General features: G+C 45.9%; 1 protein-coding gene across 1 annotated transcript in view; it reads right to left on the reverse strand.

Moving 5' to 3' along the window:
• Window positions 1–13855, reverse strand: part of CSMD2 (CUB and Sushi multiple domains 2) — a 786100-nt gene that overhangs the window by 149448 nt on the left and 622797 nt on the right. The window contains exons 27-29 of the mRNA XM_049878694.1: window positions 11170–11361; window positions 5403–5541; window positions 1753–1940 (exon numbers count right to left, since the gene is read on the reverse strand). Of these exons, the coding sequence (XP_049734651.1) occupies window positions 1753–1940; window positions 5403–5541; window positions 11170–11361 (519 nt within the window). The remainder of the gene's footprint in view (window positions 1–1752; window positions 1941–5402; window positions 5542–11169; window positions 11362–13855) is intronic.

Raw genomic sequence — 13855 nt, forward strand, 5'->3', positions numbered from 1 at the left:
GTATCTATAGAGTTTAGTACATACTGGGCATCATACTAACATATACAGTACGTAGGCTTAACATATCTTAATCTTAAGCAACTTTCTGCAACATAATTATGATTACCATCATTTTATAGATGGAGAAATGGGTTCTGAGAGATAATAACTTGCCAAGCTCACAAATCAAGCAAGAAATGGAGCTAAGATTTGGATAATGGGATCTGAGATAATTAGGGAAGAAGAATAGATCAGACAGGGACTAACGGTAGAAGAAAGTGGCATGCTCTAGAGCCTGGAACTATTAATAATCATTATCATCATCATATTTGAACATTACAGAATGCTTGACATGTGCCAGGCATCGTACCAAGAGCTTTAATGCGAAGACTAATTGATCTTTGCCTGCTTATATGAAATAGGAACTATTCTATCACTTTATAGATGAAGAAGCAGAGGTTCTGAGAGGTTAAACAGCTTTCCCAAGGTCACGCAACTGCTACTTGGTGAACATGAGCTTAAAGCAAGTTAGAATGGCCATTTCTATGAGATGGAGGCCCATTTTCATAAGCAAAGCTTTGCTGGAACACAGCAAGCCTGTTTGTTTACAAACTGTCTACAGCTGCTCCCACACAACAACAGCAGAGACAAGTAATTGTGGCAGTGACTGTCTGGTCCACTAAGCCTGATATATTTACTATATGGCCCTTTAAGAAAACATTTGTCAACCTCTGCTCTTGACCCCTACACTAGTCAATCTGCTTTAATTAATTAAAAAATGCAACGGGAATAAGTGAATGGAAACAAAAAAAACCCCAAACCCTTCGCTGTTGAGTCAATTCGGACTCATAGAGATCCTATAGGACAGAGTAGAGCTGCCCCATAGAGTTTCCAAGGAGCAGCTGGTGGGTTCGAACTGCTGACCTTTTGGTCAGCAGCCAACCTCTTAGCCACTGTACAACCAGGACTCCAAGTGAATGGAAGGATAGGAAAATGTGATCAGAAAATATCAGAAAGTGTCCAATTTATGACAAGGTTCCAGAGTATGGCCAAGGAGTAGTCCTTGGGACAGAGGACTAAGCACTGTGAGCCTAGGAGCTGGACGAACTGTCCACAGGGACACTGAAGTTACCCTGGATGGTAGGGGGGCTTTGGAGCAGAGAGGAAGATGTAGCCTCACGTCAGAATCCTCAGTGAATGTAGGGAGTGAGCAGGGAGATACTAGCTCATAGGTATAGGGTGAGGAAGGAGCCCTGGTGGCGCAACAGTTAAATACTCAGCTGCCAACCCAAAGGCTCCACAGGAGAAAGACCTGGCGATCTGCTCCTATAAAGATTACAGGCTAGAAAACCCTGTGGGGCAGGTCTATTCTGTCACCAGGGGTCACTGTGAGTCAAAATCAACTTGACAGAACCTGACAACAACATGGAGTGGGGTTATGAGAGTGAAGAAGAGCTAAAACAAACCTTGAAGGAAAAAGAGAAAAGAGGAATAGTGATTTGGAAATAGAAATGGGACTCAGAAAGAACATGGGCATCCTTGACTCACACTAGCCCCCTTAACTTCCAGCACTGGGACATAGGAAGGTGACAGATGAAGCTACCTGGAGTGCCACAGGGCAGCCAGGCCCTCTCTACACGGCAGCAGCACCAGGACTGGAGCAGGCTCCTTGCAGTCCAGCCCAACGTTCTCCACACACTGCCCTGCCTTCTGCTCCCCTCTGCCAGGCCTGGCTGACCCTGTCCTCAGTCATCTCGGATGCAAGGCCCTTACCTGTGTAGTCAATGACGAAGCCAGCATTGCTCACAGATGCGTCACTGCGGAAGGCGAGGAAGAGGCTGTTGCTGCTGCTCTCAATGCGGCCTGGGAGCTGGGAGCCGTAGAAGCTTCCTATGAGAGGGCTGAGAGAGTCCCGTCCGTCGTAGACATGGAGGAAGTCATAGCCAGGCTCCAAGTTAAAGCTGGGGAACAAACATAACCCACCCCACCCCGCTAAGGTCAAATAAAGGCTGATGCTGGGGCCTTAGGCTCAACCAAATGATGAGGCCTCCCAGAAAGCAGGCTCTCCACCCCAGAGGTGCCCAACCCCCAGAGACTTGCTGGTGGGGAGAGAGAATGAAGCCCCGATGACCTCCCATCAGGCGAGAAGATGGATCAAGAAGCCTAGGGGCAGGGGAGGCAGATTCCAGAGCTAGTGTCCAGAAAGCTGGAGCTGAAAGCCTAATGCCCTCCTTTTATGGAAGGGAACATGAATTGCCAACTCTAGACACTCAGTGGTCAGCAAAGGCATGTCTAGAACCCAGGTCTCTTAACCAATTTTAATGTTCTTTATACTGTGCTATAATGCACCTCCTTTTCCAGGAAGGAAAGAACCATCTCCAAAGACATTTCTAGGCAGGGAGAGGGTCTTTTACCATGAAGGACCCTTGCTTTGTTTCCTTTTCCCAGAGCCACTTTTCCAGCTCTCCTCACGATCTGCGTCCCACTCCTAATGCCCAGAGCTGGTCTCCCTCCTAGCTATCTGACCCTGGTATGGGAAAAAAATCCATTAAAAAAACTGCCTTAGTTTAGCAAACTGGTATTAGGGATTTTGAATGTAATTTATCTCACTGGAATGGCTAGAATGAAAATGATGGGAATACCAAGTATTTGAGCCACTGAACCCTCATACCCTGTTAGTGGGAGTGTAAACTGGGTTAACCATTTTGGAAAATTGTTTGGCAATATCTACTAAATCTGAACATATTCCTGCTCTATGATGCAGCAATTCTACTCTTAGGTATAGATCCAACAAAGGTAACTGATACCAATCAGGTGTACAAAAATGAAAACAGCAGAATATAAGTATATCAATTTGCAAAGACTAGGTTTTGGATTCAAACTCATTCATAGCCTAGCTATGGGCTGGGAAAGCCAGCTATTCCAACTGGCTGGACTGAGAAAGAAATGGATGCTCTACCCTTGAGCTAACACATATGGCAGGGAGAGGGGACACAACATCTCTAGGACAAAGTGGGTAGGGCTGGCAGAGAGATAGAATGGGGGTTTGGAGGTCATGGAGGCCAGAGTCAGATATGCACTGGCTTCCTCCCTACAGGAGGGAACCCTCTCACACTGTCTCAGCTGTGAGGTCACTCCCATCCTTGTTGGGTGATAGGGCCTTCTTGTCCCGTAATTCAGCTTCTAACTATCTGCTCTTTCAAAGTCACCAAGGAAGGGTGAGTCAAATGTGGCCATGAATTATGGCTCCATTAATTCCTAACTAACTGCCTTCCATCTGTCCCTTCCTTCCCTCAATCATCAAGTTTTATCTGAGCACCTTCAATATGCCAAGCACTGAGCAAGGTGCCAAGGATACGGGAATGCGTCAGACATCAGCCCTGCCTTCAAGAAGTTGATGATGCTGTAAGAGGTGAAGTAAACAACAAAATTAAGTAGAAAGTCTGTACAAGGCATAGTGGGGAAAAAAAACTAGGTTCCTCATGGAAGAGGTCAAGCATGGAAGATGAGAAGATGCTCACTGGTTGGGCAGGAGGCAAACGCAGTTCGCTGTGCAGGGAGAAGTCTGGGTAAAGTCACAAGGCATGAAATAAGCTACCCCAGAAACTGCCAGTAGTTCAGCCTGCCTGGAGCTCAGGGTTTAGGATGGGGTGGGTTTGTGGGAACACAGGGAGATACGTGAATGACTGGAGAGGTAGGAAGGGGCCAGATGGTTTGGAATGAAGCTCAGAAGTTTGAACCTTAATTAATAGGGATGAGGGACTCATTTAGGTATTTTTTTTCTTAAATAAAGGATTTTTTTTTAAATCAAGGTAGAACTTACACACCATGAAATGATCCAAGCTCTCCGCTCGATCAGTTTTGACATCTGCATGTCAAGACCCAGAAGACGTCCACTGCCCCAGAAAGTTCCTAGCCGCCCCTTTCCAGTCATTCCTCCCCACCCCCAGAAGCCACCACTGGTCTGATTTCCATCATCATATGTTAGATTTGCTGATTCTAAAATTTCATATAAGTGGAATCATACATTATGTATTTTTTTGTCTGTCTTCTTTTATTCGGAATAATATTTTTGAGATTCATCCATGTTGTTACATGTATCTGTAATTCATTCCTTTTTACTACTAAGTAGGGTCATTATAGGATATTTGAATGGAAAACAATGTGGTTATTTTAGCATTTTAGGTTATTTTAGATGATAAAATCAAGCTGCCAGCTAGCTAAAGGACAGATTGGCATAGAAGGCAAGTTGGGGGCAAAGAAACCAGTTAGGAGGCTATGACAGTAATTTAGATGGGAAATGGTAAGGACTTGGACTAAAACAGTAGCTGGGAGAATGGAGAAGAGGCGAACATGTGGGAAATGCCAAGGCAGTAGAAGGTCCATGCCTTGGTCACTAGTTGGATGAAGCAGTAAAAGTAGAAGACGGTGCCACTCTCCAGTGTTCAGAAGAGAGCTTGTCTTGGGGGAGAAGTAACATTTCTAATTTTGCACATATTGCATTTGAGATTCCTGTAAGCAGCAAAGAGATGTCCAATAGTTGGATATGGGGACCTGCAGGTCAGAAGAAAGTCTGGGTGGGAGGCAGAGTGGAATCCTCACTTACAAGAGGAAGTTGAAAGCACAGGAGTGGATGAGTCTGTCCAGGAAGGAAGTGTGGGTGAGGAGAGAAGAAACCAGTGACTGACTTTGGCCAAGGAAGAGAGGCAAGAAAAGGTAGACGTGAAAATCACGGAAGACGGAGAACCAGGGGAGAGTAACTTCACAAAAACCAAGGGAAAACTACCGTAAGAGCAGAGGGCGTGATCAAGAGGTGGACTAGGATGAAACATGGAAAGCCTCATTTTGCTTGGTAATAAGGAGTTTGTTGCTAACGTTTAACTGAGGCGTTTCCTATGGAACAGTGGAGGCAGAAACCAGACTCCAGTGATTTGAGAGTAAACTGGAGGTGAGAAAGTAGAGAAAAGCAGAGACAATTCTTTTGAAGAGCTTGCTTGTAAAAGGAATAAAAGAGTAGGGCAGTAGCTAGGAGGAGCACAGGAGAGCATATGCTAGGGAGTGTGATGGAAGACTCCAGGAGAGCGGTGAAGGAAAACACAAGAGGGAGAGGAAGAAGGAACCAGCAAAGTCCTGCTTTCCGAATTTCAATATCCTCAGAGGTAAAACAGAAATAATAATAGATACTTCATATATTATTATGAAGGATTAAATAGGAAAATATATGTGAAACCACCAAGCACAGGGCTTGACACATAGGAAAGCCTCAATAAATGTTACTTTCTCTTTTTTTCAATTTCTTCACCTCCCACTGAACTGGGAACTCTGTTTACAGAAGACCTATGCACACTTACCTAGAGACCTGGGTCCTGAAACCCCTAACTGGTCTGAACCCTTTGTCTCCCACCCAGGGGAAAGGTACATACATGTTAAATACCAGGGCGATGACGTAGTCTGGTGAGACGGTCACTTTCCAGTCACACTCCTTGCCTGGCGGGTAGGGTTCTGGGTAATTTGGTGACAGAATGACTCCAGAGGGTCCCGTCAGGTCTCCGCCACAGGGAGCTGAGGAGAGAGGAAGACAAAGGTAAGACTGTCCCCTTCACCCCAGTCAAATATTAATGGGTATTGATAAGATACAGTAGAGGAGGGACTGAGTCTGAATGACCTAAGTTAAAACCTAGCTCTGCCACTTCCTGGCTGTGTGACCTGAGGGAATTTACTTAACCTCTCTGGATCTCAGTGTCCTTCATCTATTGTAGAAGAGATAATAGTACCTTCTTCACAGGGTGGTTGTAAAGATTATAGGAGATGTTTGCTACAGCATTTGGCATAAATAGTCAATACATGGTAGCCATCAGCTGTATTTTAGACATATCAAGTAGATGGTCCTCTCTTCACTACCTTTATATTCAGTTTCCAGAAGAACTTTGTAGATATTTACCATAAGTTCTGGTGCACTTGATGTCAGGAAGAGGAAAACATGATCATGTTCACCTGCCAAGAACTGCTGGCCTTCTATACTACCAGTGTTCTTGGCATCTGTCTAGGGCTGCAGACACCTTCCGGCTTTCTAAAAGGCCTTGTCCAAGAGTTAGTCTATACCTCAGTTATGTGGGGCTCTCACAAATTCCCAATTAATCCATGGTGGCCTCTCTCCCCTGAGATGACAGCCCTTCCAAGCAGGGGGGCATGGCTGGATGACACAGCAAGCTGCCCACCCAGGCACATTCTGGCCAACTCTTCCATATTCTGAATCAGGTTCTCCCCCCTAAATGGCTGGGGCTGTCGCTCTATGACCTAAGAGGTTTGACAGAGTAGTAACTTGGAAGTATATGGGGTTATTAACAGGAAAGTGTAGCCGAGATAAATAGGGATAAACCACAGGGTACCATCAGAGGTTGGCAGTGGAGTTGGCAAAAGGTGTACCCACAAGGAGCACCGAGAGCCAGCCACTCAGGGGGAGGCCAGCAAATCCAAGACGACATTGAGGTGGGAGCCAAAGAGCATCTCCAAGCGCTGAGGTAAGAATAGCCAGCTTGCTTGTTGTACAGCTGAGTTTTATTGCCTCATTCTGTGGCTTTTACTGAAGGTGAGGCTTAAAGGGCTGGATCGACTTCAACAGGGTCTCTTTAAAAAATGATAGGGCCACAAAAGCCCTAACATGGAGGAACATGGAACCTGAGTCGTCATGAATAGCAGTGACTAAGACCATCTTGAGTGCAAGAAATACTGAAATGGGTGCCTATTATGTGTCAGGCATGGCAAAAAGCATTTTAGATACATTATCTCATTTATGTCTCATAACAACACAAAGCCATGGATTATTATAAAGGAGGAAACTGAGGCTCAGAGAGTTATCACTCTAGACTCAAAGCCCATGATTTTCCCATTCCTCTATATGGGCTCAGAATCATTGGTGACAGCGGGAGTAGACAAGAAAGAGTGTTCTTCCCCACATGCTGGTGGCGGAGAAGCCCTAGCAGTTAAGAGTGTCTACAGGAATGAAGAAGGTTCCTTGAATCAGGTCTGCTTCTATCTCACCTCTTTAGAGCAGACACAGACTGGGTGAGTCTGGGTGTTTCTGAAACTGCTCCTGTTGCCCTTAGTAAGTTTGGGTTCTAGGCATCTGCCCTGGCACAGCTCCTTCCCAGAAAGCTCCCTGGCATCAGCCTGCTGGGCCTACATTCAGCCCCTGCTGGGCTTCCTACTTGGGACCCAGGCTTGGGCCTCACTGCCCTCTGCCAGTTATGTCTCAGGTCCTGGCGCTGGGCTCCTAAGGCTCTTCATCAAAAGGACGGCTTCTGCTGCTTAGGGCTGACAGAGGGGTCTGAAGGGGAAAAAAGTCCCCCTTCCCTCTTGCAGACGCAGGCACTAGCCAGCAGGACAGCTGAGCTGTAGGAGACCAAATGAGGCCTCGGCACTGTGAGTGGGCCCTGGGTTGGGGCTGCAGCTAGGGAGCCAAGCTGGAACCAGAACTAACTTCCATTTCAGGGCATTTGTCCTGACACCCATGGTCATGGCCTGTCCACTCCCCACCACCAAATAGAGAACAATGGGTCTGTTCTTCAGACCCAGACTTAGACCTCACCAAACTCTGGGTGCCCACATGGGAGTGGGTGCAAGTCGCTGCTCATGCCAGTTGGCCAAGAAATAGGCAGGCTGTCCTGAGAGGTGAAAGTTGTGAAAAAGGCATCAATTTTGAAGTTACACAGTCCTGGGTTCAAATTCTGACAATGCCACTTACTAGCTGTGTGAGTTTGGGCAAGTTATTCCACCTCTCTGAGTCTCTATTTCTTCATCTACAAGATGGAAAGGTATAATGATGATAATGGCTTTAACATATACAGAGTTTACTATGAATCAGGCATGGTTCTAAGTGCTTCCTAGTATTATCTTATTTAATCCTAAAAACAACCTTCTGAGGTGAATGCTATTATTTTTCCTATTTCACAGGTGAGGAAATTGAGGCACGGGGAGGTTAAGTGATTTGCCTAAGGCCACATAGCTTATTGTGGTGAAGTCAGACTCCAACACAGGTAGCTGGATTCTAGAACCTGAGCTCTTAACTTACCACCTGGTGATTTAAATGGAAGTAATGAGAGGCAGTGGTGGTTCAATGGTAGAATTCTCGGCTTCCATGCAGAGACCCGGGTTCGATTCCTGACCAATGCACATGCTCGGCCACCACCTGTCTGTCATTGGAGGCTTGTGTATTGCTATTGATGCTTAACAGGTTTCAGTGGGGATTCCAGACTAAGACAGACTAGGAAGAAAGGCCTGGCAATCTACTTCTGAAAATCAGCCAATGAAAACCCTACAGATCACAACAGGCTGATCTGCTACTGATCATGGGGGTAGTGCACGACCAGGCAGTGTTTTATTCCTTTGTACGTGTGGTTGCCATGACTTGGGGGCTAACTCAATGGCAGCTGACAACCACAAATATCTAGCCCAGTGCCTAACATAGGGATGGCGCTCAATAAATATTTGTTTTCTTCCTCCGTATAATGAAGGGTTTAAGGCCAGCTAGACCCAGTCATGGCAGACTGCCAAGAGAGCTGGAAATTAGGGGCTTGTCAGAAGGATTTCCAGTCTGTTTGAGAGAAGACGCAAAGACATTTATTTTGTTGCCTGAGGAACATTTCCCAAAGCCGAGGGTAAAAGAATGGGTAATGAAAGCTGAATTAACCTCTCTGCCCTGCTCGCTGCACAGTCACTACTCTCGCCAGCCTCACAAGATGAAACCCTCCTGTCCACCGGGGACAGTCTTGCCTTAGCACCTGCTTTTCTGTAAGCTTATGGAACCACAGCCTTCTAGAGTACTGGCTATGGACGGGGCCTCAGAGGTCATTCTCCCCCAGGCTTTCCCAAAATTCCTTCCCAGAGGAGGGAATTCTACTGAGGGAAGCGAGTCCAAAGACTTGAAAGACGGAAACAACAGAGGGAAGAAGAGCAGAGTGAGGCGGGAGGGAGGGAAGGGAGTCAGGATTTCTTGAGATTAGGGTTAGGTGTTTCCTCGCTTACAAGCCCATGAGGGAAGTATATATACCTTCACTGTACAAATGAAGAAGGTGAAGCTCAGAGAGTTGCAGTTTTCCTAAGACTGAAGAACTAGTGAAGGGCAGATCCCGGAACCAACGCTCCTCCCCCCACCAATACCAAAAAAGTTGCCAATGAGTTGCTTTCGACTCACTGTGGCCCCATGAGTGTCCGAGTAGAACTGTGCTCCAAAGGGTTTTCAAGGGCTGATTTTTCAGAAGTAGATTGCCAGGCCTTTCTTCTGAGGTGCCTCTGGGTGGACCTGAGCTGCTAATCTTTGGGTTAGCACCTAAGTGGGTCAAGTGTTTATCAACATAATTCAATATCCCATTGTCTTTTCTACATATCACAACACAAAGTTAAGGAAGGGGAGTCCCTGGGTGGCTCCTGGCCTGAAAGGTTTGAATCCACTCAGAGGTACCTCAGAATAAAGGCCTGCTGATCTATTTCCAAAAAATCTGCCACTGAAAACCCTACGGAGCACAGTTCTACTTTGAAACACAGCGGGTAGCCATGAGTCAGAACTGACTTGATGGCAACTGGTTAGTTAAGGACTGGGCTGGCTCTAGAACCCAGGTCTCCACTGTCCTCTGTCCATTCCCCTCACTCTCTGTCTCACATACCATGTCATGTGTCTCTTAATCACCAGTGAGGAGCAGGATTTAGTGACTCACTGTCAATGCCAGGCCTCACAGCTGTATCTAGCAAAGGCCAGTCCTCTGATGCTGGACAGGCCCCCATGAGCCTGCATGGGAAGAGGTGCAGGGCACGGCTAGGGTGGACTCTGCGGAGCAATGTCTCTGGAGCTCCCTGGAACCCATTTCCAGCAAGGCAGACGGCGGGGAGGCAGGGCAATGAAAGACTTTGCATTCAGATTGGTGTGTGTGTGTATGAATCTTGGTTCTGCCATATCCTAGCTTTGTGATTTGGGGCAAGGTATTCACATTTCTCTATGCTTCAGTTTCCTCAACTGTAAAATGAAGGAATGGGGCTAATTTCAGAGAGCTGTAGGAAAAATTAAACGAGGTTATGTAAGTAAACACCCAGAATGGGGCTGGCCCACAGAAAGGACTCAACAGCTATTGGCTCTTTTTCCTCCTCTCTTTTTTTTTTTAATACCAATGTTGAAATGGGAGATAAATGCATTCATTACCTTGCCTGAGAAAAAGCACTTTGTGGAAGAGCGCACTTGGAATGTTTGTTTCTATTTCTCTTTCTTTCCTGCTCCCTTCTGCCTTCAAGTTCCTTCCTCCTCCCAGTCTCAGGTATCTGGGGTGCAGGATTATTGAGGCCCCAGTCCTTATAAGCTATATCACTTTGGGCAAGTCTCTGAGCATACGTTTTTTCCCCTGTCAAATGGGAAGATTTTAAAACTAAGGATGGATCTAGGGAACCAAAATCCAGGTAACCAATAATTTCCTGCAGAAAAGGAAAAGCAAATTTCTTTCCTTTATATCCTGAGCCTGAAAGTGCCCTTCTTGGGCTTCAGATAATAGGAAAGCCATTTCAGAATCTGAGGACCCTTACTGGAGTCCCTGGGTGGTAGAAACTGTTAACATACTCAGCTGCTAACGACAATGTTGGAGGTTCAAGTCCACCCAGAGGTGCTTTGGAAGAAAGCCCTGGCAATCTACTTCCAAAAAATCAGCCACTGAAAACCCTCTGGAGCAGAGTTCTATTCTGACACACAATGGGTCACCGTGAGTTGGAATCCACTCAATGGCAACTGGGTGGGGTTGACCCTTACTACCTGAGATGGCTCATTGTCCTCCTTCCAACCTATACATCCTGGACCAGGGAGAAGAAGGACAGACATGCTTGACTTAGAAATCTTGAGGATTATTTTATAGAGTGAAGAATTTGTAGTGTGTATAGGGTCGTTATGGGTTGCAATCGACTCCACTGTAGTGGGTTTGGTTTGGGCTGGTTGGGGCGAGTAGAGTGGGAACGTGAATGCGTGGATGAGTGCGCGTATGTGTGCGCATGCGCGCATGCATGCAAAGAAGGCTAAGCTTTGGGTCATCTGCGACTTTCAGCTATTCAGATTCTCCTGCCCCAGACCTAGGATGTAGCTGCTGCTTAGGTGGAGGGGTCTGGAGCACATGACTAATGGAACCAGAGGAGAGAGTTCATTCTGTAGTGGCTCTGTACCGATGCACGTTGGTGGGCTGGGCTGCCAGAAGAACCTGTTCTCGATCTTCACACAGCTGATCTCCGCGCTTCCCTGCAGTGCATAGCCAGGGTCACACTGGAACACTGTGGAGTCACCAGCTTCCCAACTGCTGCCACTCCGGCTCCCATTCTGCGGGACCCCTGGGTCATTGCAGGATGTTGCTGTGGACACTAAGACAAGAAAACAGAAGAGAAAGTGAGGTTGGCAACATGTCTGCCAGCTTGTCACTTCCATCACCAGTGCCACTACTGTGTCCGCTGCCATTATCTCCATATCACCGTCATCAGCTGCAGCAGCAGTGCCACCATCTCCATTCTCACCACCATTACTGTCACTGTGTCCTCCACAACCTGTGATCACACTGCCACTCTCATGACACCGCCACCATCCATTCCACCAATACCTTCAGCATTACCACTATCAACCTGCCATAAAATACTAGGAGTTAATCGTGATGGCACTGTTATGATTGCAGAATTGAGTTCAATTTGATTTGAGAACACAAGTGTTGCTGCATAGACAAAGCTGTGCAATTTTCCATAATGTAACTAACATTATCAGTATAAGGGAGTGACAAGATAATTACATAAAACTCAACATATTCAATCAGAACTGTTTGCCAAGGAGTCTGGAGCTGGCTTGCCTGAATGCTGAGCAGTGGTGGTGGGATGGCAGAGATCTGCTGAGGTTGGGTGAAGACCATGCTCTCTCTTGCATGGCAAACAACCAAGGACCCACTATACTGAAACTATGCTCAAAGAAAAATCAAATGTTTGTAGCAAGTGGCAAGGTAGACCTCAAAACAAACATGAGTAACTGAGAAGTATTAAAAATTCAAAAACTCAGGAATGTGGGAGATGTTTGCAGTCTAATACCTAACCCAGAGCAGGTGTTGTGAAACGCTGAGTGAGTGATGGAAGAAAGGAAGGAATAAAAGAATAGACGAGGAAAGGAATAAACCAATGCAGCACTTGGAACCACGTCAAAGGAACTGGTATCAAAGGCAAAGTCCAGAGAAGGGTTTCTGGGCAGCTGTAATTACCACAGCTGCCTCCACAGCCCAGAGCTGACAGTGGGGCTTGGTGCCGGTCTATGCCATCGTGAGCAAACTGTGACTGGCAGGCTGTGGGGGCAGCAGGTTCTGGAGGCCACAGTATAAGTAATGCTCATTTGCTCAGAGGGTGGGTTTTCCTAAAACATTTTGAGAAAAATGATTTTGATTGTAGAACAAATGAATTTATGATAGAGTAGAATGTACAGTTCACATTAGTTCTTAAGTGAAAACATAAAGACTCAAAGAGATTTTGTATTTGCTTCACCGTCCAGATGACCTGGGGGTGTGAACTCACTCTCTCTGCTGTTAGGAGGGCTTCAGTGGGAACGTGTGAGAAGCACCGGCCTAGGGAAATTGTACACATTAGTACCGCTAATTATAAGATTGAGGATTGTATGGATGAGTCTGGAGTTACCGTATCTAATCCTTATATCCGATGTGTAGGGTCGCTATGAGTTGGAAATGACTCAATGGCAATGGGTTTTTTTATATCCAATAATATCTTGAGACAGTATATGACAAAACACAACCCACTGCCTAATCTGGCTGTATGCCTATTTCTGTAAATGAAGTTTTACTGGAACACAGCCATGCTCATTCATTTACCTATGGTCTGTGGCTGCATTCATGCTATAACAGCAGAGCTGAGTCATTACAGCAGAGAATGGATAGCTCCTAAAGCCTAAAACATTTGCTATCTGGTCTTTTATAGAAAAAAGTTCCCCAGCTTCTAGTATATCTTAATCCTATCTTAAGCTCTCCTCTTTTGACATCAGGTTTTAAAAACATATTCTTTGCTTTTATCCAGATTTAATCCTTAACACCATTAATGGCCTACCATCACGATGCCCCAGCCACGTTTGTAAAATGTTTGTCCAATACCAAGCCCAGTCTGCCCTCAGGGCCTTTGCACTTGCTGGCCCTTCTGCCTGGAATGGAGGTCTTCCTATGCTAGCTCCATGTTGTCATTTAGTTCTCAGTTCCAATGTAACCTCCTCAGACAGGTCTCTTCGAGCACCTTCCTCTGGGCTCATCCCTTAACCTTCTATCACATCATCCTGTTTTGCTCTTTTCATACAGCACAGTCTGTAATGACCTTGCTAATTTGTTTGCATCTTTATTGTATATCACTTGTGTATCTCTATGAGAACAGGGACTGTGGCCTAGAACAGTACCCAGCACAGTCGTGTTTAATAAATACTTTTTGAATGAATGAATGGACAGATCGTCACCATCTGACACTGACTTTATTTATAAAGTCAAATAGAGAGCAATCTACTTTTTCCCAATGAAAAAAAGACTTAGCTTTCATTTCAAACTTTGCACAGCAACTCTACAAGCGGAAATGATTCCCTAGAAGAAAAATAGCTCACTGTTCTGGCCATATTTGGAAAGAATATTTATATGGTTGGCAACAGACTGCAATGATTAACAGCTTGGGTTTGGGAATTAGAAACAGGGGTTTTGATCCAGGCTCTGCTACTTATTCACTAGATGGCCTTGGCTGAGAAACCTCTCTCGGTTTCAGAGCCCACATCTGCAACGTGGATTAATAACGGGACCCATACTGTAAAGTTCTGTGAAAATTGTAAGAGAAATGGAGGCAAGAG

This window comes from Elephas maximus, chromosome 3, assembly GCF_024166365.1.
Source record: "Elephas maximus indicus isolate mEleMax1 chromosome 3, mEleMax1 primary haplotype, whole genome shotgun sequence".
Taxonomy (NCBI): domain Eukaryota; kingdom Metazoa; phylum Chordata; class Mammalia; order Proboscidea; family Elephantidae; genus Elephas; species Elephas maximus.